This window comes from Watersipora subatra, chromosome 1 (genome assembly GCF_963576615.1).
Source record: "Watersipora subatra chromosome 1, tzWatSuba1.1, whole genome shotgun sequence".
Lineage (NCBI taxonomy): Eukaryota > Metazoa > Bryozoa > Gymnolaemata > Cheilostomatida > Watersiporidae > Watersipora > Watersipora subatra.
This window is the reverse complement of record NC_088708.1, coordinates 69,923,696-69,946,266: the sequence shown is the minus strand read 5'-3', so window position 1 is coordinate 69,946,266 and position 22,571 is coordinate 69,923,696. Positions and strand designations below refer to the sequence as shown.

Sequence of the window (22,571 nt, the reverse complement as noted above, 5' to 3'; positions counted from 1 at the left end):
ATACGCATACTTGCTACTCATCATTCATCGAACACCAATGGCTTATTACTTCCCATGACAATGCAATTTTCAAAGACTCACATAGTTTTAATTAGCGCAAAGCTGAAAAGTTCAACATTTTTGACCCAACCAATCAATTTGGTCTTCTAGAAACTCATTTGGTGGTAGTGATATAAGAAGTTAAATTAATCTAGCACATACATGTATAGTAGCACTACTGTAACAGTGCTAGTATTAAAGCGTTGATGCTCAAGGGAGACAATTACATACAGTTTAATTTATAAATCAGCGCATTTTGATTCCTAACGAAGTAGGAATCAATACAAGCTTAGCTTTTCGTGAATTGTGATATTATGTAGTCGATAGCCTACAACAACTATTCGCTATTCGTCTATAGCCTACAACAACTCAACAACTTTATCGCTAAGGCTTACAGCATCCCGGGGTTGATACTCCCCCAAAAGGCTCATTAGGTTCGGCCCAAAATCAAATTTTAGAGGGGGTTTTCAGACTATGGGGCACCGTCAGTGAATTTGCTACTTTAAGGAGGGGGGTGGTTTTCATAGCCAAGCCAGTAAAAGGGCCCATGTTTCTCATAGCTTGACCTGATTAGATGTTCTCCTAGATACATGAGCGATACATATGCTATAGGTTTAGTGGAAATTATTTTTATAGCTTCTGAATCATATTGGATGTTTAGCAGGGCATGGAACCTGGGCACCACTAGGAACTCCCGGTGTTTAGGGGGTGTATTTCAAATTGACCAACCAGGTGATTGGGTGTACAATATCCAAGTCTGGGCCTAGCCAGGTGGGTGTTTCTTTCAGAGTATCAACCCTGGGACAGTATTCCTCATTGGTGATTATTATAGATTCATAGGTATTAGCTGCAAAACTACAATCAACAGCAGTAGCCTGAGAGACAAATATGACAACCACTGATGCCCAGGTATACAATAATCTGCTGTTGATTGAATGTTTCTCTCTGTTAGACTTAGCACTTGCCATTACTGTATTGGCCACATACTGTATTGTTTACTGGTTGTAGGTTGTGTTCTGCACTAGGAAAGCGATGCTGTATTTGCTAATAGTGACCAATAATAGAAAATTACAATAAATACGAAGTATACATGATTAAAGCTTATAATTGATAGCTCAATGGTATAACATGATATTGCATTGAGCTCATTTACTTGATCAAAGAATTTTACAAAACTCAAAAGCCCAAAACTCTGACAAATAATTCAACAAAAAAACTACTGGCGTAATATAAGTTGCTCGTACAAAACCAGAGAATGAGCCAGAGAGATAGGAGCAAGCTTTCTTTAGGGATTGTTGTAAAGACTAGTTTGACTGGAAAGAAAATAAATATGATTGTTGAGCATTTGAAAAAATAATCGTTAACACAGTTGCAGTTGCATCCGGTAAATCTTTAGAATAAAAATTAATGACTTGTATGAACAGTTGGCACCCAGCAGTAAAGCTAATTAGTGAACCAATCAGAAGTAAGTAAGAACAGAGTGACAGTTGATTGGAACACAGAGGTCATCCTCTGAATCATTGGTTTAGCTACTGTAGAAGTCTGCGGGTTGAGAGGAGAGAAGCTGGCTGGTCACATCTGAGTCCATTTCTCGTAATCTGCTCAAGATACAACTAGAATTCAACTGAAACAACGTTTGCAGAGGGACTATGGGAAATGCAGACCAGCTAGGGTGAAGGACAACCTCAGATCTTATATAGCTGATGCTGACACATCTACGTAATCTAATATCACACGTTCAACAAAAGTTGTTTTTTCGCTGCTAAGCTTTCCTCTTAGCATGACATTCATTGACTATGATAGCAAAACTGTTGCTCAATGCATTTACCGTAAAACCTCTAATTGAATGCCACCTCTATTTGAACGCCACCTCCAATTGATCACCACCCTGAGAGAAAGGTTGAAACATAGAGCGCCCATTCTCTAATTGAACGCCACCTCCATTTGACCACCACTTTGACATTATTTGATCTATACAAGCCCATAATATCAATTTGATCAGGAGAAAAATGTCCACAAAATCGTATTAATAACGAATCGTTTGTATCAATAACAATTAATTTTCTTGTTCAATTCCAAAGCTTTTCGTTTTTTTCCGTTAAAACTTTGAAAGCAACTCCAATCAATAACAGCCTCAGGCTAATACTAGATCCTTGTTTAACACAGTCTTGATACTTCGAAGTACATTTATATAAAAAACGGTTTACATTTACGATGGTAGATGAACGACTAATTTTAGGGTCAAGGTTGCGTTTAGCAAGCAAAACTTTTACGCATTGCATTTATGCTAAATGCAGCGTGTAAAAGTATTGCTCTACCTAAAACTTGTTTGGACGCTACTATCAACTACTTCAGCAGTGCAGAAGAAGAGTTGAGGTTAGAAGACATTGTGGAAGGTATTGGACAACCAGAAGAAGCTTGTTTCATCGAAAGCAACTATCAGATCGCACATATCCGAGGAAACGATTCAAATATTTTTGTTTCTGCATGTAATATAAGTATGGTTCGTTTATATGTCACTTGTTCATGAATATATATTTTTTAGCATTTGATTGATTATCATATGAATCAATGCTCATAACTCTTCTATTGCGCATGCAAAGCTAGTTTTGGTTGCAAACTGTAGAAAATATATCAAGGAGTGAAATGAGCTTTTATTTAACATTGTTGAATATATATATATAATATAAATATGCCTTCAAATTTAGAATGAAATAAAAAATTGAATGCTCTAACAAATTGCAAAGCATGGCACAGGCCATAATATCATCACGGATTAATTGTAAGCTATAGGTAACAACTGGTAGACATACCTCTCGGCTTCGCAATGCATATTTTATTTAGAAATCTTTGACAAGTTAGAGGTAAGTTAGCAGATTTATTGCAGCCAAAAGGTTTAATATCGCTCTACAGAAAAAAGAGAGCAAAATGTAAGTGACATTCCGTTCGCCTGAAAAAGGGCTAAATTTACCTTCCCAAAATTCAGATGAACCATTTGAAAAATACAATGCCAGCCTCTATTTGAACGCCACCTCCAAGTGACCACCACTAAAGAAGGTTAAAAAATAGAGCACCATGGCATTCAATTAGAGGTTTTACGGTACTTGTACAATATTGCAAAAACCAAAGAAAAACATGGGAAAACACACATTTATACACACAAATTATAAGTTTCATACAAAACTATGATTAGCTCTACACCATCAACTTTGCGTGTATGTAACATTGATTTTAATTTGTTTTCTCTTATGCTACTTCAATTTATACTATTTTACAATATTGTATAAATAAAGCATCTACCAAATTTTTTTAAATCGATGAAGCCATTTTTCATATCATATCACTATGCAAGAAAAAGGGCCAGCACGTTATCATGTTTTGCAAAACAATGATTTGGAACCTGTGGTCCGACTGTGTGGAGTATTGAAACGCGAACGTGACAACCGTGTAAGTCTTCAGGCTTTCCAATTAAACTAACTCTAGAGCGTTAAAAGTGTTTGTCATTGTTCCGCAGTAAGACATAAACATATGAAAGCAGCATGAACGTTCACAACTCATCTCATCGACAACTGCCAGTTTTGGTCTTTTGGGAAAGTAATAAGATTTTTCACAGCAAATGATAAAACTAATAGCTGATCAGGGTTAACCAATAAAATGTTTATAATTGTTAGTTGCAGTTGCATGCTACTCAAACTACCTTCATCCCATATGACAAATAAAAACAGGATATAATTTTAATGTTCTGTATGCATGCCATACAATGATTACTTATTTCAAAATCTAAATCTTGAATACAGAATGATAGTAATGGTTCATAAGAATATACAGTAGGCGCCCCTACAACGTAAATAATCTGTTCCAGGAACATTTACGTTATCGGGAATTTACGTTATAAGAACAGTTATATAGGTGTAAATTGCCTAATCCTTCTCAAGATCTTTTCAAACTCTACCTCTTTGGTCATGTAGAAAGAAAAAACTTGAGGTAACACATTCAAGCTGTGGGATGTACCGTAACTGCAGCATTATTGATTTGCATCAACAACTTTTCTCCTTTCACTGATCAATCGCACTGGTTTTATAGACCATGATCGCAGTAATTTTACAATAAGTAGATGGGAAGTGCACATATTCGACATTTATTGACAATGATTTGCTGAATTTCTTCTAAACAGCTAAGCCTATTATTCAAAGAAAAACTAATAACAAATATTTTATACGTCTACAATACAACAAGACAAAATATTTTCACTAGAAAAACGGTACTACCCATTCGTCGTCATCTGTATCCAAGGGTCAAGGTTAGGATAAGAGAGAACTTTCGACAATACTCCAACTCGTCGCATTCAAATTGGTAGACCGACGCTGTAACGCCTGCACCAATCGATCGCCTTTGTTTTTTATGAACAATTGCGCAGCTATCCTATTCTCTGTTTTGTCGACACATCTGATGATCTATCACGACGAACTAAAATGCTGTATATCTAATAAATATAAAGTTGTATGCACATCATTTTTTTTTCGCAAGTGCAGCGAGATAGATTAACATTCAAATTGAATTTAAGAACCCGCCCGACTCGACACTTTACGTTATATGGAATTTTTTACGTAGTACGAAGCAATAACTTTACATAAATCCTTTATGTTATCTGGAATTTACATTATAGGAGCATTTATGTATATAAATAGGAGAATCACATACAAAGCAGGAAACTTCTTAAAGGTGAACTATTCACTGTAGAGGAATAGCTACACTAGTTATTATTTACATAGCAAGGAAGAGCAGAGGCTGCTCCTTAGACTTACTTAGCTGACTGAAGCAGACGAGTTATACATTTTGTAAACTTTTTAAAGCCTATTAGCACTGGATCCCAGTTGTGGTAGTGAGATAGAACTGTAATAGCCACAAATGAGAAGATAACTGGCACCATGCCAGCATAAAACATCCAGCTATAAGTTACCTGCAAAGAGATTTGGTTTAACTGTTAGCTTCTGCGGAGTGAAACTGGATGGCAAAGAGGACCAAAGTGATCATATAAACTTGTACATTTAGTAAACTGTAATAAAGTGTCATCAAATACACACTAAACAAATCAGTTCATCAAACATATCCAACTCAAGCATATGTACAGATGTTAAAAGAGTTTAAATCTAAATTGGCAGTGTTAGATGAACACTATAGGAGTATGGCGCCTTACAGTGCCTCGCGTTGCGTGTTCACAACTCGAGTTGTACAACTCGAGTTGCACAACTCGAGTTGTGAACACGCGACGCGACTTTGTAAAAGTAAGGTGCAATATATTGGTATTACGGTAGCATAACCGTAGATCTGGTTATATTAACGATAGTACATCAATAGGCACCTGTTAGCTAATAGAAATTAAACTATGTATGTACTGTAAAACTAGAGCTAATGGCGAATTATAGTTTGCCAAGTTTGCAACTCGAGTTGTACAACTTGAGTTATATTCACCAACTTGAGTTTGTAAATATAACTCAAGTTGTAAAACTCGAGTTAAACAACTCGAGTTCATCAAAACCCAAGCCGAGTTCTTTCAACAACAACTCGGCTTGAGAACATGGAACGCGAAGCACTTTTTTGGTACATCATTAAATGCCGTTGACATAATTTCTATGTTTGATCATTTCCGGTGTTAATTCAGTTTCTTGTCAGGTTCTAAAAAGAGAACTCTTTTTGTCATTTGAAAAAGAAGTGGCCCAGCTCCCACATAGATTGTTTTTTAGTTTGCTTCTTACATTCTACAATTGTTTTTGTCTCGTTATATTTATAGAAATAAATATGCGTAAATATCGCCAATATATATAATTTAAATGTGTATAAATATTTAAATTATTATTATCAAATTTCTGTAAATGTTCTGTAAATGAGACACCCCAATTACTCCCTTTGCTTTTTACAAACCCGTGTTTGTCTTGCGTAACACAACTTGAGTTCATCAAAAACCCAGGCCGAGTTGTACAACTCGAGTTGTGAACACGCAACACGAGGCACTGTAAGGCGCCATAATAGGAGAGTTGCCTATTTGTTGTTGAAGTCTGGTTAGTTGAATCTCTAAAAGGTTGTTAACTCAAGACTCAGTTGCATCAAGTGACAAGTTCATAAAAACTAGGTACTTATAATCAGCCCTGTAAAAATACCTACTGATATACTTATAAAAAGCGACTCACCTAGCATGCTATAATAAACATATTTGTATAGTCAACTACCGGAAGTAAACTACATACACCGAGTATTTAAAAATAAATAATATCACTCTGATATGTCAGACCGAACAATGTTGTCTTTACCCAGGAGATTAATTATGATTCTTTCTCTGAAATTTTAACAAAATGTTGAAGATTTTAATGAGGAGTTATTTTGCCCTTGATAAATAATTTCTGCCAAGGTATACCAGCTTGTGGTTGACTGTGTTTATATGCTCTAGCTCCAATTTATGGATACTCCCGATAGTGCGGAGAAGGTTATATACACATACGCCTAATTGGATTTCTTGATATTTAACATCGGCGATGTACAAAAGTATAAGAGGGGTTCCAATCCATCAAACACCCATTTCATGGCCACTGCATATATAGGAGCAAACAAATATAAGGAAACGGTCCAACAGGAATACAAATGCTGGGTATTGTACCTTTTTAATAAATATATCAAATAGCATTGTGAGAGGAGAGACGAGTCCAAGAGCAAGTGTCGCGAGTAGAGATGAGGTAAGGAAGCAACCCCTACAACATACATCCACAGTTAGTACAAGATAGCGACATGGGAGATGAATAAAAGGCTGTGAATATATAGACTACGACTATAGCTTAGCATTACTGTGGCCTGAAAAGATCAAACTTACCAGAGCCAGAGAAGTTCGGACAGCATCGTTCCAATTAGCCCATTGATGACGAGTAGCAACCATTGTAGTGGGGTTGGTAGGATAAATGTCTCCAACTGGGTGAAGTGCAAGATGAGCAAACCAGGCCATAATAGCAACATGTTAAATAACCCAACAAAGCCTGCAACAGAATGATATGCGATGTGCTGGCCTTCTACGTCAAGCAGGAATAAACCACAAGATAGTGAGAAATAATAGATCCATCCCGCAATTAGTTGGACAAAGGTCTCAGTGTAATATCATAACTTCATACCAAAGAACATGGGTATATCAAGTTTCCCTTCATCCGGCACCTTTCTCTTGAGAGTGACTAAGTAAAGAGCATAAGCCAGAGAACCAACTACAGACCAAATAGCACCGATTGGCACCGGCTCCAGACTCATATCGGAGAGACAAATCATGACAGTCCCTCCAGCGCTACAATCATAACAGCCAATATCATGGTAGAAGTGACAGAATAGTGCTATGCAATTGAAGCAGTAACATTGACACACTAGCAGCTAGACAAAACCTAAAAGTATATCATCATCAGACTATGTGTGAACTGAGAGAGATACCTGTATGTGAAGGGAGAGAGAGAGAGATACCTGTATGTGAAGGGAGAGAGATGCCTGTATGTGAAGGGAGAGAGAGATACCTGTATGCGAAGGGAGAGAGATACCTGTATGTGAAGGGAGAGAGAGATACCTGTATGTAAAGGGAGAGAGATACCTGTATGTGAAGGGAGAGAGAGAGATGCCTTTATGTGAAGGGAGAGAGAGATGCCTATATTTGAAGGGAGAGAGCGATACTTGTATGTGAAGGGAGAGAGATGCCTGTATGTGAAAGGAGAGAGAGATGCATGTATGTGAAGGGAGAGAGAGATACATGTATGTGAAGGGAGAGAGATACTTGTTGTGAAGGGAGAGAGAGAGATACCTGTATGTGAAGGGAGAGAGATACCTGTATGTGAAGAGAGAGATACCTGTTGTGAAGGGAGAGAGAGATACCTGTATGTGAAGGAAGAGAGATGCCTGTATTTGAAGAGAGAGATACCTGTATGCGAAAGGAGAGAGAGATACCTGTATGCGAAAGGAGAGAGATACCTGTATGTGAAAGGAGAGAGAGAGATGCCTGTATGTGAAGGGAGAGAGAGATATCTGTATGTGAAGGGAGAGAAATACCTGTATGTGAAGGGAGAGAGATACCTGTATGTGAAGGGAGAGAGAGATACCTGTATGCGAAGGGAGCGAAATACCTGTATGTGAAGGGAGAGAGATACCTGTATGTGAAGGGAGAGAGAGATATCTGTATGTGAAGGGAGAAAGAGAGATACCTGTATGTGAAGGGAGAAAGAGAGATACCTGTATGTGAAGGGAGAGAAATACCTGTATGTGAAGGGAGAGAGATACCTGTATGTGAAGGGAGAGAGAGATACCTGTACGCGAAGGGAGAGAAATACCTGTATGTGAAGGGAGAGAGATACCTGTATGTGAAGGGAGAGAGAGATACCTGGATGTGAAGGGTGAGAGAGAGAGAGATACCTGCACGTAAAGGGAGAGAGAGATACCTGTATGTGAAGGGAGAGAGAGAGATACCTGTATGAGAAGGGAGAGAGAGATGCCTGTATGTGAAGGGAGAGAGAGATACCTGGATATACAGGAAGAGAAACTCCTGTTTATAGAGGGAGATAGAGAGATACATGTAGCTGTATTTAAAGGAAAAGAGAGTTATCCGTATATAAATGCAGAGTGGCTCTTATTGCTTTGAAAAAGAAAAGTGAGTTGGAACTGTGTGCAATGACTAGTCCATCTACAACCTTTCTATAAAAGTCAATGAAATAACAAGTATTATGAGCTATGCCAGCAAGCCTTTATAACCTTTGACACAATAGTAATATTCTTCAATAAACATTGAAATTGTGCCACTTGACCGAGAAATGCTCCCAATATGAAATACACAGCTCTGGATTACAGGAGGTGAAAGCAGTTAGGTCCACGAGCAGGCTATTAGGAGAGCCATTACCTGAACAAGACAGCAAAGAGCTTGGAGAGAGTGAACTTATCCGCAGGTCCACTCGACCAGATGGCAGCAAGAATTAGTGTGAAAAGGCCAGACAAGGAAGAGAGAATGTTAACCACACCGGCCTCAGTTTGTAAGAGTGCCTCTTGGTAGGAGAAGTTGGCGAGGAACCACTACAAAAAACAGTAATCAGCGAGATCTACTTCGATCACAGACCACCCTAACTAAACACATTCGTTACTATGAACTAATGAAAAGCCTTGTTGGAGACACTGCCATAGTAAACCATGAGACCCTGCTAACATGTTCATCGACCCAAAAATGTATGTTATGGGCCACAGTACAAACTACAATGCTTTTACACAGAAGAATGTTCATAATATAGTGCAAGCAAGGTTGGGAAGGGCCCAATTAACAATCTTATAACTTTTTCCCATAAATTTAAATAGAGTTGTCTGCTCATAGCAAAGTTTTACTAATGCTGAATAGCATAAAATGGAGGATAGATAAGACAGAGTAGATAATCTACTGATCTATATAACATAACAAATGATGACATCTGCAGCAATAGCATGACAGTGCTAGCATTACTCATCGTAGATAATCTAGCATAAACATGGTCAGATCAAAGGTCGCTAAATGCTAAATTTATCTTACAGCAGCAAATGTGGAACGGAAAATAACAATTTTAGAAGCTAATGATCTGACATTCCGCCCTAGCATGCCAGTTATATTGCCCCACCAAACAGATAACTACAGGTATGTACCAACTGCCTCATACTGACTATATGCAATTTTGATACAGTACTGACTATAAGCTGTTACTTATACAGTACTGACTGTAGGTAGTTACTGGTGCAGTATTGACTATATGCTGTTACTTATACAGTACTGACTGTAGGTAGTTAGTGATGCAGTACTGACTATATGCTGTTACTTATACAGTACTGACTGTATGTAGTTATTGATACTGTACTGAATATGTGCAGTTACGGAAGCAGGACTACCTACTACATCTACCGTGCTACAGCTATGATAGACACAAACGAGGGGTCATTCACCAAGGAGATGCTGTCTTCACTCCAACACTCACCAACCCACAAAAAATGACAGCCAGCTTGCAAATAACTGGAACAGAATATTTGCGTCGCACTCTTGCACGCTCTTCCTGAGCACGCAAGAACAATTCATAGGGCAGTCGCGCAAGGTTAGCTTCTTCTGCATCAGCTTCTGACATAACACGCACTTCCATGTGGTCGTTGAATCGCACTCTCCGATCAGCCAAACTGTCTACTCTTGGACCGACTGCCTCTGTCAACCAGAGATGAATGTGAAGGAATAACTAAAATGTTCACAAACAGTTAAACAGAATGGAAGCCAAGTTATACCCATAATCCTTCAACATTTCCTATGTGACATGAAACAGCAAGCTAGTTTTCTTGGAAACTGAATTCAGCTCAACTTTCAACACACTAAACATGGCAGATTTACTTTTGAGAAAAGATATCTCAGAACGCTCCAAAACTTATATTGAGTAAACAGTGTGCGCAAAGGCTAGGTGCTACAAGTGTGGAGGACAAAATAAGCAGAAAACGTAAAGCTAATCAGCTACGTATAGAAAAGCATGTAATAAAGCATTATCCTTCCTTCTCAGTCTATATTTTGTTTAGCAAGTCAAGTTATGATGCAGCAAAGATAAAGGTTGCCTCTCTAACACTTACCGTTATCAGACGAGTCTATGCTACTGTATCCATCATCATCATTAATAGGCACATACACCGGGTCACTCTAGAATAGCCATATGAAAACCTCATGATGACATCTGCATCTAAACACAGGCCATACAGATATACCACTCCCCCTCCTCAACTCATCAATCCACCCAATCACCACTTCCAAAACCGCCACTCCCTTCCCCCAACTCACTCCCTTCCTCCAACTCACTCCCTTCCCCCAACTCACTTCACTCCCCCAACTCACTCCCTTCCCCCAACTCACTCCCCTCCCCCAACTCACTCCCTTCCTCCAATTCACTCACCTCCCCCAACTCACTCCCTTCCCCCAACTCACTCCCTTCCTCCAACTCACTCCCTTCCTCCAACTCACTACCCTCCCCCAACTCACTCCCTTCCCCCAACTCACTTGACTCCCCCAACTCACTCCCTTCCCCCAACTCACTTCACTCCCCCAACTCACTCCCTTCCCCCAACTCACTCCCTTCCCCCAACTCACTTCACTCCCCTAACTCACTCCCTTCCCCCAACTCACTTCCCTCCCCCAACTCACTCCCTTCCTCCAATTCACTCACCTCCCCCAACTCACTCCCTTCCCCCAACTCACTCCCTTCCTCCAACTCACTACCCTCCCCCAACTCACTCCCTTCCCCCAACTCACTTGACTCCCCCAACTCACTCCCTTCCCCCAACTCACTTGACTCCCCCAACTCACTCCCTTCCCCCAACTCACTCCCTTCCCCCAACTCACTCCCTTCCCCCAACTCACTCCCTTCCCCCAACTCACTCCCCTCCCCCAACTCACTCCCTTCCCCCAACTCACTTCACTCCCCCAACTCACTCCCTTCCTCCAACTCACTCCCCTCCCCCAACTCACTCCCTTCCCCCAACTCACTCCCTTCCCCCAACTCACTCCCTTCCCCCAACTCACTCCCCTTCCCCCAACTCACTCCCTTCCCCCAACTCACTCCCTTCCCCCAACTCACTCCCCTCCCCAACTCACTCCCTTCTCCCCAACTCACTCCCCTTCCCCCAACTCACTCCCTTCCCCCAACTCACTCCCTTCCCCCAACTCACTCCCCTCCCCAACTCACTCCCTTCCCCCAACTCACTCCCTTCCCCAACTCACTCCCTTCCCCCAACTCACTCCCTTCCCCCAACTCACTCCCTTCCCCCAACTCACTCCCTTCCCCCAACTCACTCCCCTCCCCCAACTCACTCCCCTTCCCCCAACTCACTCCCTTCCCCCAACTCACTCCCTTCCCCCAACTCACTCCCCTCCCCCAACTCACTTCACTCCCCCAACTCACTCCCTTCCTCCAACTCACTCCCCTCCCCCAACTCACTCCCTTCCCCCAACTCACTCCCTTCCCACAACTCACTCCCTTCTCCCAACTCACTCCCCTTCCCCCAACTCACTCCCTTCCCCCAACTCACTCCCTTCCCCCAACTCACTCCCCTCCCCAACTCACTCCCTTCTCCCCAACTCACTCCCCTTCCCCCAACTCACTCCCTTCCCCCAACTCACTCCCTTCCCCCAACTCACTCCCTTCCCCCAACTCACTCCCCTCCCCAACTCACTCCCTTCTCCCCAACTCACTCCCCTTCCCCCAACTCACTCCCTTCCCCCAACTCACTCCCTTCCCCCAACTCACTCCCTTCCCCCAACTCACTCCCCTCCCCAACTCACTCCCTTCTCCCCAACTCACTCCCCTTCCCCCAACTCACTCCCTTCCCCCAACTCACTCCCTTCCCCCAACTCACTCCCCTCCCCAACTCACTCCCTTCCCCCAACTCACTCCCTTCCCCCAACTCACTCCCCTCCCCCAACTCACTCCCCTTCCCCCAACTCACTCCCTTCCCCCAACTCACTCCCTTCCCCCAACTCACTCCCCTCCCCCAACTCACTCCCTTCCCCCAACTCACTTCACTCCCCCAACTCACTCCCTTCCTCCAACTCACTCCCCTCCCCCAACTCACTCCTTCCCCCAACTCACTCCCTTCCCACAACTCACTCCCTTCTCCCAACTCACTCCCCTTCCCCCAACTCACTCCCTTCCCCCAACTCACTCCCTTCCCCCAACTCACTCCCCTCCCCAACTCACTCCCTTCTCCCCAACTCACTCCCCTTCCCCCAACTCACTCCCTTCCCCCAACTCACTCCCTTCCCCCAACTCACTCCCTTCCCCCAACTCACTCCCCTCCCCAACTCACTCCCTTCTCCCCAACTCACTCCCCTTCCCCCAACTCACTCCCTTCCCCCAACTCACTCCCTTCCCCCAACTCACTCCCCTCCCCAACTCACTCCCTTCCCCCAACTCACTCCCTTCCCCAACTCACTCCCCTACCCCAACTCACTCCTTCCCCCAATTCACTCCCCTCCCCCAACTCACTCCCTTCCCCAACTCACTCCCTTCCCCCAACTCACTCCCTTCACCCAACTCACTCCCTTCCTCCAACTCACTCCCTTCCCCCAACTCACTCCCATCCCCCAACTCACTCCCTTCCCCCAACTCACTCCCCTCCCCCAACTCACTCCCTTCCCCCAACTCACTCCCCTCCCCCAACTCACTCCCCTCCCCCAACTCACTCCCCTCCCCCAACTCACTCCCCTCCCCCAACTCACTCCCTTCTCCCAACTCACTCCCTTCTCCCAACTCACTCCCTTCTCCCGACTCACTCCCTTCCTCCAACTCACTCCCTTCCTCCAACTCACTCCCTTCCCTCCAACTCTCTCCTTCCCCCCAACTCACTCCCATCCCCCAACTCACTCCCATCCCCCAACTCACTCCCCTCCCTCAACTCACTCCCCTCCCTCAACTCACTCCCCTCCCAGGAGCATCATAAATTGCTTAGCAAACAGCCAGCTGGACATGGAATAAATGTAAGCTGCTATCGCCTGAGGTTGTTAATAAAATTGACTCGACATGATGCAGTTTGATAGCTGTCATCTGTCGTTTCTCACCTTTACTTCAGATAGGAATGATACTTATCATGCAGCAAGACAGCATTTTAAGAATCAATCATTTCTGCCAAACTATGCGCTATATTACATGTTATTGAGACATTACTTTCATATGATTTATACCTTAGGCTCATTCCCTCTTTCTGTCATTCACTTGTGATAAACATTTTGGACTATGACCAGAGTTTGACCAAGAAGGATTAGAGCCAAACCACATTTACACAGCTGGACTGTTGACATCCATTTCGAACAATAAAAATGTTCACTTTTCGCAACTGCCACCACTTCAATGCCAGCAATCGATTCATACACTGTCGGACATCTATCTGATGAGCTCATACTCACCAGAATTTTAGAGAGTTCTGCCTGAGACTGATAAACCTACAACAACATGCACCAGGTTGCCATCTCAGTAAAAGCATAGAAGGCTCCCAAAACCACTGAGCTGTGAAATTAACTACCAAAGACTAGCATAATAACACTAGGCTGGATTTTTAGACAGACAACATCACATGATATGCACCAACTAATCTGTAGTTGGTGCATATCATGTGATGTTGTTGACATTTAATCCAACTAGTCTGCAGTTACTGGTTGGAAGAAAAAAAGGCATAGTATTTAAAACTTTCACAAGGTACTGCAAAGGTTTCTTACAAGCTGTTTTCTCATGCAAGAACTAAAGGAATTTTTGGTAAAGTTATTGCATACCATTGAGCAGTGACACCGCTGCCTCCATGACTTTCGGCATATAAACCCGGACAGATACAGAGTAAAAATTGTTGTCTTGACATATGTGGTGAAGAATGGCTTGTTGTAGTCGGTATTCTTGAACAAGAACTGTAATAAGAAAGAAAGGAATGTGCAAAAACTTTAAAACAGGCCTACTCCTTTTATGATATGTCACATTCATCTATTAACAAGTTTAGCATTAAATCAGAAACTAACCTCAGTTAACTCTGAAGAACCAACCCATAGCAGATCAACCACCAGGAGAAAAAACAGCCCGAGTAGAAGACGTTTTTTGTTTGTCCAATGCTGAAACATTTTGCTTATGGCTCAGAAAATGTCATGAGGTCTTTTCACGAGGTTTGTTCTAAAATTATTCCAATATTCCTTGAGAATGTAATAACCTAGACAATACCACAAACCGATCCGCAGCCTAGTTTGACAGATGTTAACCAGCGTGTTCATAAAATCTATATTAAAGAATAGAGAAAGTATGATATTATGATGCTTCATTATGTATCTTGAGGTGTTGACTGATGTTCTAAAAAGAATCAAGGAGATTGGCCCACCAGAAGCTGAGATATAGCCAGTCAAACACAGGTCTACCTAATAATGAATCAGAGGAAAAATCCTTCGAAAATACCGAAAATTGTGACGCATAAAATCAACTTATTGGACATATGCCGTAGTTGCACACCCTTACCTCCGTTGCGTATACTGATTTTTTTAGGCTGCGATATGTGAAACGCTTCTTGTGATAGTAAAGAATTTACCGACTAGCTCTGGTTTCTCAGGAAAACCAAGCAAACATTGTGTGGTAAAGGCAGTTGCCCACAACCCCTTGCCATGATTTTTCAAAACATAAGAGCAGATTTTGACTATCGCGCCTCAAATTTTAACTCTATCTCCACGGATGTGCTCCGAAAATCCTCTGTTCAACGAACGGCGCTTGTATAGTCTATATTATACGACATCCATCATTTGCAGTTTGTTTAGAATAAGAAATGGGAATGTAAACTTTTGTTCTTTCGTCATCTTTCTACTTTGTACCTACTGCAGCATTCAGTTGATTTTCATGATTATCGTCACTATTAACCGACTGTAAGTTCACTACAGCCATAATTTTGAAAAGAATAACTTGACTGTGCTGCTCTTGCTGTAAGAAAAGAAAACGATAACTTTTGATTTGATTCTTTTATCTATTATATTATGTATGATTATTTTTTATGATTACCTAATATAATTAAATTAAGAAACTATTTTTTATGATTAATATAATAATCATAATGCATATTATACAAAATAATAATATAACTGTGTATAGAGTAAATGATGTATTTAATATAATTTGTAGAAAATTCCAAATGATAACTGAGATTGATGATTGATTTAATTGATTCCATTTAATAGCTATAGATATGAAAATCTGAACAGCGCTAAAGATGAGTCTGAATAGGGAAGTCAAGTGGGAGAACAACAAAACGGAGCTGAACTAGCAAGATAGCGAAATAATAGATGCGTGTAATTAGTTCATGCTAAAACTAATCTACACGTCAGAGGGACTGGTTCGGAATTCTCAGAGCAATGATTGTTAGGCCTAATTTGAGTGTTCTATACTTCCAGGGATTAAACCAATTAAAACGCCGTGATTGTTATAGGAGCGCGCATTAGTTGGCTTAATTGACCAATGGCACACAAGTCAATTTCGTACGTCATACATTGATACTAATATGAGGATTAACAAAACACGTCTTTTGGCAGACCTGTGTTTGACTGGCTATATCTCAGCTTCTGGTGGGTCAATCTCCTTGATTCTTTTTTTAGAACATCAGTCAACACCTCAAGATACGCAATAAAGCATCATAATATCATACTTTCTCTATTCTTTAATAAAGCCAACTTTGCCATGGGTGCGTCTGATAGCCTGCGTGAACGCTGAATTCCACATTTCCTGACCGATTTTATCCAAATGTCACGCGCATCTGCTCTGTTTCTTCCACCACCTCGCTAAAATTACTGGGTTTCCAAACTCTGTCTGGTTCCTGTGAGCCAGCCTCTTAAACGCCCCCTACAGGCTATCTGATTCAAAATAAAAGAAATCTCTGAGTATCATCAGACTGAATGCTAGTCATTCCTGAAACCATCGGCGAATGAGCATAAAAAAATAATGTAATAAGGCATATGACTTGCATATGACAACATATTATTTTTATACAAGTTTAGACATGACCACGTATATTAGTCATTTCATAGACATATTTTCCTATATTAATACAAGAAAGAGAATAACAAAGAGAAACACAAAGGTTCAACTATAATTAACTACTGTAATTCAGCAAAATTCCAATTCAATAACATTAATACTCTGGCACTTTGATTAAAGGTTGACTTGCAACAAAATTCACATTACAGTTATTTGGTATCAAAAGATTCACCATGTCTTACTCTGTTGTGTTATAAGTGCCAAATATGTGGAAATGTGATTACAAGCTCTTAAAAGCTAAAAAACGAAAAGCCGCCGTAGATTGGAATCTCTTTATTTCGATGACGTAGTCATGAAATTTGGTTATTGTCTTGTCATGTGATGTTCTCACGTGAATTGAAAGGCCAATACAAAGCTCAATATAAAACTTATCGTAGTACTAGTTTATGACAAACACTTCGGGTTTCACCGAAGACCCCGTATCAAATATAGATGCTCGCTACTTCACAGTTTTGTTTCGGCATAATTCAATCGTCAAGTCGTTTTCTGATCATGTGACCCAATACTTCGCAAATAATTTTTGCAGCACTTTTCGATTATAACAGGTGACCAACAGACTCGTCATGATTATCAGACAATGATATGTACTCCTTCGAGCTAAGGTTGAAAAGTTTAATGATTTTTCACGGTAAGTTATAAGATATCACTGCTAGAAGTGACAGCATTACAATGACAATAAAATAGACGCATAAGAACAATAGACATAGTTTTATTGAATGCGTGAAGTATATTTGTGAAAATATTTCGACGAATAAGGTTGCATGAAAGTGTAAACAGAAACCATCTCTCATAACTACATCACATTTGAGCCGTTTTGGAAAGGGAATCCAAACTACGGCGGTCTCGTGTGGCTGCGATTTTCTGTTCGTTTTTGAGCTTTTAAGAGCTTGTAACCCCATTTCCATACATTTTGCATCTACAACACAACAGAGTAAGACATGGTGAATCTTTTCATATCAAATAACGGTAATGTGAATTTTGTTGCAAGTCAACCTTTAAGAATTTAATCAACATCCCAGCCAATATGTAGATTCATTATAAATCAAATACAATACCAGACTGGTTCACACCTCAGGTACCCCTCCAAACAAACACAAATAATTGGGTCATTAAAGCATCATTAAAGGTGAAGAGCTCTGCAGACAACATAAAAAGCTTTTTGTGATGCCCTCTGAATGTCTTAAATGTGATAAAGTAAAATAGGAGAGAGATTTATGTTAAGTTGTTTCCATTCAAAATTTCTAAAGGCCAAAAACAAGTAATCAACTATTGAACTTTTCATTGTATTTGGTGTGCATCCGAAACTTAAAGCCCTTTTTAGCTGAAAATGCATCAAGTGTACCAGATAGGCCGTCAGCAGCTAAATGTTTTCTAAAGTAAAAGCTGAACATGAAAAACATAGTGCCTTTAAGCATGTTATAGGATGTATAAGTCATGCAGCGGATCTTGAGGTCATATGTTGCTCAAATCAGCAGTTTGAAAGATAGATATTACATGCATCTATCAAATGTTCCATTCAGTTTGGGTGTTACTATAAAGTTGAAAGCCATTTATTCATAGCTATTCACAAATGCTCTCCCTGACAAAATAAACAATAGCAGTGAGTAGATTCCATAAAAACTTGGAGTACTTTGTCAACTTTGTACAACACTTTTGCAGTTAATCAGAACTCTAGATATTTGAACTAAACTTCAGAAGATGCAACTGATCCCAACAAAGGAGACCTGACCATAAACTTTTTTTATAAACTTGATACAGTAGCTACTTTTTCATATGTTTATTATTTATTTTAAAACCAATTTTAAATCGCTCCTTTCGTGATGGTACCAGCGCAACACTTCAGAGAAATGTATACAGTACAAAATTAAAAGATGGACTGTTTTCTTAGTTTTTGTGCAGCTAAAAATAGTGCGCTAGTCATAAGAAATAACTTTGTTTTTAATTTTTCTTGCAAAAACAAATCATAGGGAAATGGCCTATATTTTCATGTTTTCGATCCATGCTTTTTTGTTCACACGATGATTTTTTGACAAGCTTAACTTTGGGAGATGCAACTTTATGAAATTATCGGAAAGACCTACCATTACATTAAATTATTGTTAGAACTCAACTGATTACTACAAAAAATTATAACTGAATATCGTAACAACGCAATGTATTTGGTACAACTAACATCGTAGCCGACTGTGGAAACTTAGACCTGATCATCTTCATTCAACAAAACAATGATCAATAAAATATGTGGACAATATTTGCGCCAATAGTGTTAATGGCTATACTGAACTGTTCAATGCTAGCAAACTCTTTCAATAAAGATAGGTATACAGAGGTGTAGACTTATCCATTCGGGAGATGGATAGTGCGTAAGTAGAGGGGGTATGACAATGTGAATGTAAAATTGACCTAACCTATTTATATCATTTGTCCATATATTTCATATTGTCTGCATTGTATTTTCGATTAACTTTTTGTGCTCTCAGTTTTAGATAGTTCAGGTATACTTTTTCATCATCACTCTTTTCTCTATGTGATTATTAGATGACTTCATATATTTTTTTAAAGAATTGATTATAATATGATTGTTCGTTTTTTATAGTTACATGTACTTCCCTTCATAAAATGGAAATTATTGCATTTTTTGACTACTATTATTTGCGCCAGTCTTCTTATGATCCATGACTTTAAAGTCATAGCAGGAAAGTGTGAAGTGCTGTTCTATATTATTCAAACACAAAAAGATCAAACTAAGGCAAGAGAATGGCATCCATATGATATTTAACATTCTTGGCTTCCATCAGGTGCAAACTTGACATTCTAACACAATGCAAAGACATTAGTGAATTTATCCGAGTTCTTGCTGTCTGTATATTTTGCTTGTAAGGCAACCATTGGGTGTTTGTGAACCCTCTTAATGTCACTATGCTGCAACTGTCAGTAAGATTGAATTGATAGCTAGCAGAATGTCCAAGACGGAAACTAGATATGTGATAAAAAAAACTGACAATTGATAAAGCGCTGCATATTGTGTGCTTACAAAAAGCTTCACTGTAAAGCAGATAATTGAAATTGTGACTGATCGCAATTATTCTTAGGCCTTTAAGTAAAATATCTCTTTTGAATGCAGTCTAATAAATTGCAGTTATTGAGAAATGGTTATATGATTTTTTATATAACAAGTAAAGCAATGCATTGCATGCAAAACGGATAATATTGATGTGAGAGAAAAGGTTTCACTCCATATATATACTAAATTATCGATGAGGATAGCCATGAATCCATAAAACATTAGATAAATAGTAAGCCAAATGACTTTTGTCTAAATTGTTCATAGTAAGGAGCGTACTAAAAACACTACAATGGGATCTTGTAGTATGACTCAAAGGTTTACAATTGACCTTGTACATTGTATACTAAAATCCTTGTAATCTATGAAGCTAGAAGGATAAGACATTGTTAAGTGTTGTAGGGGAACTTAACACAACGTGTGGTAGGTGCAGGGGCGAATCTACTGTGGTGTATATAGTGCAAATGCACCACCCTAAATATGGCAAAAAAATTAAAAAAACGATTTAAAATCCATCAAGAATTTAGTGAATTACATTTCATTTCACTGAGAACTTGCTTTGGGAAGAAATGAACAAAAACGGCCTAGTAGGGCTCGTAATAACTATCAAGTTTTAATAACCTTGACCTGAATTTTTTTAGCATATAAACAAATGTGGGTGGTCCCAATAGACATCCCCAATTGAGCCACAAATTTTTTGAAAGAAGTTCTACAAGCAATTTTAAAAGCAAAATTTCTCAGAAGAAAGATTAAAAATGAACTCGGGATAATTTCTTTCAACAACAAAACAATTCTAAAAAGTATTCCCTACTATGTCTGTTTTATAAGAGCATCGTTGTGTAGCTAATACTAAAAAACATTTTTCATGGTAGTTTGCAGAAATGCTGGCTTATTTCTGCAAAGCCAAACCAAATGGCTGTTGAGGTTTTGTGATTGATTTTGTCTTGATTTTATTTTATTGCACAATTGTTTGTTAACTTTTTATTTACATGTAATCTTGATATACATAGTATAATAAACATCTTAAAACACCAATTTAATTAATCATATCTAATGTCAATTTTTACCTCAAAACTTGTTGTTTGCTGCGAATGAATGATTACACTTTTTTGGGCTAAAACACACCTCTTCTTCATTCTAAGATGCCTAAATTTCAAAAAGTTCCCCTAGCGCGGGACCAGGCAAGAGGTTGGCCCACGCACCCACTCCTACCCTAAATAGATCACACAAATTTTGCATCACACACTTTTTCTCCTAGATCCTCCCCTGAGGTGAGTTAGACCCAACATCCTACATATGTGTGATATAAGGATTATGGCTAATTAGAGAAAACAACAATGCTTTTACGACTCTTTTCAAGTGGAAATGCAATAAGAAACACTGTGCCTGTACCAAGTAAATCAACTCTCGTTCAGTTGGTGTTTATCAGAGCATTTAATAGTCCTTACAGCTGAACAGGTCAAACTGATAAAGAATGCCTCTCCAATGAGTTGCTGAGGAGAGTCACCTAAAGTGTACTCGTTAAAACAGGAAATTTTCTGTAGTTCTCTACTTTGGTGGTAACAAGATATTGGAGGGTAATGAAAGGGCTGAAGCCCATGAGCTACTTGATCAGTTATCCAGTGCAAGAGCTATGGAATGACAAGATGATATCCAAACGCACATGAAAGAGGTGTCAGATCGATAGATGTGCCACTTGTGGCAATGATGGAGATATAATGTTGGCTAACGACAAGCTTCGATTCACAAAACCTGCAGGTGTGATATCATTACTCGGTGATGCATAAAACAAGCAACAGAGATTCGAGTTATTCGTACTTATTACATATATGTTGGTTGTGACTGGTGTGGTTAGTGGCAGACATAAACGGAGAAGAGGCCGCCTTTGATGCTTCTAGCGGCCAGTCCAGCAACGAAGCCAAAATCAAGGCTCAATTTAGCCCGATGATAACTGATGGCAAGATAGGTGGGAGACAAGGGTTTTGCGACAGATTGTTCCATCCGTTTTTCATAGGGTATGCACGAGTATGAGGCACTGGAATAACGGAACAATAGCAAGTTGTGTGTAGCTATTGCAACCTTCCTAAACGTGGTCACTTTATTAGTGGCGTAAATAAGAGACAGGATAAGCTTTAAAAACGAGTTACTTTTCTATGGCGGATATGCATTATTTTGCGACTAAAACGGTGTAGCGAGCACTTTATAGCATTATGTTTGATATTTTGTTGCAAACTAACGTTCATTAAAGGATAACAGCGAGTTTCGTTTAACTACTGTATATAGTAACCAATATATGCAGAGAATTGGCTATGGCGACTAACGCTATGGTTGTTGGCGTCCTAAGTATATGAAATTTTGTTCATCAAAACTTTATTAGCGGTTTTAGAAGAAATCAAAACTTGTATTTCCATCATTTAATTTATTTTGCAAAAAATATATGTTACTTACCAAGCAAACGCTTTAGGTGGTACAAAAACATAACATCCCGTGATAAAACTTCGTTACAGTCTAGCCCAATCCGCCAACTGCTGTTAGTTGACGCCGATCAAGGTATGGAGTGCTCTTGACCTATGGTCCGCTCATTTAGCCCTTTTTATCAAGTCGGCTAATTTTCGCAAAAAGAAGGACAACTTCAACTTTGTCGCAAACATGGCAGGCTGCACTAATATGATGCTTGATGCCCAAGGGGTTCACTTTTTTGTATTCTTCCCAAAGGGCTAGTCTGAGATACGATAAAATGCACCCTTTCCACTGACTTACACATTATTAAAAAAATTTCACCTTATCACTTCATCACCACAGACTAATTGCCCCTTTTTTGCTCATGAATACCCCCTTCCACTGTGTGGAAAAGGGTACCCAAGCTAAAAAAACACCCT

At 39.8% G+C, this 22,571-nt stretch overlaps 1 protein-coding gene across 1 annotated transcript; it reads right to left on the bottom strand.

Moving 5' to 3' along the window:
• Window positions 1-1,053: 1,053 nt before the first annotated feature.
• LOC137385495 (solute carrier family 35 member F5-like) lies at window positions 1,054-22,243 on the bottom strand. Its single transcript, XM_068071964.1, has 12 exons — window positions 22,141-22,243; window positions 14,585-14,732; window positions 14,348-14,476; window positions 13,985-14,020; window positions 10,663-10,729; window positions 10,035-10,252; window positions 8,945-9,114; window positions 7,194-7,357; window positions 6,902-7,061; window positions 6,692-6,782; window positions 4,845-4,999; window positions 1,054-1,637 (listed from the first exon to the last, which is right to left on the bottom strand). The coding sequence occupies exons 2-12, from the start codon at window positions 14,681-14,683 to the stop codon at window positions 1,565-1,567; spliced, it is 1,362 nt and encodes a 453-aa protein (XP_067928065.1). The 5' UTR covers window positions 14,684-14,732; window positions 22,141-22,243; the 3' UTR covers window positions 1,054-1,564.
• Between the last annotated feature and the right edge of the window lie 328 nt (window positions 22,244-22,571).

Excerpts from the sequence above, each read along its gene's own strand:
- LOC137385495 (XM_068071964.1), bottom strand. The coding sequence starts at position 14,683 with ATGTTTCAGCATTGGACAAACAAAAAACGTCTTCTACTCGGGCTGTTT. Across the intron at positions 7,358-8,944 it reads CTCTTTGCTGTCTTGTTCAG|CGCTGGAGGGACTGTCATGA; the intron begins GTAATGGCTCTC and ends TTATGATTGTAG. Across the intron at positions 7,062-7,193 it reads TGATATACCCATGTTCTTTG|GCTTTGTTGGGTTATTTAAC; the intron begins GTATGAAGTTAT and ends ATTCTGTTGCAG.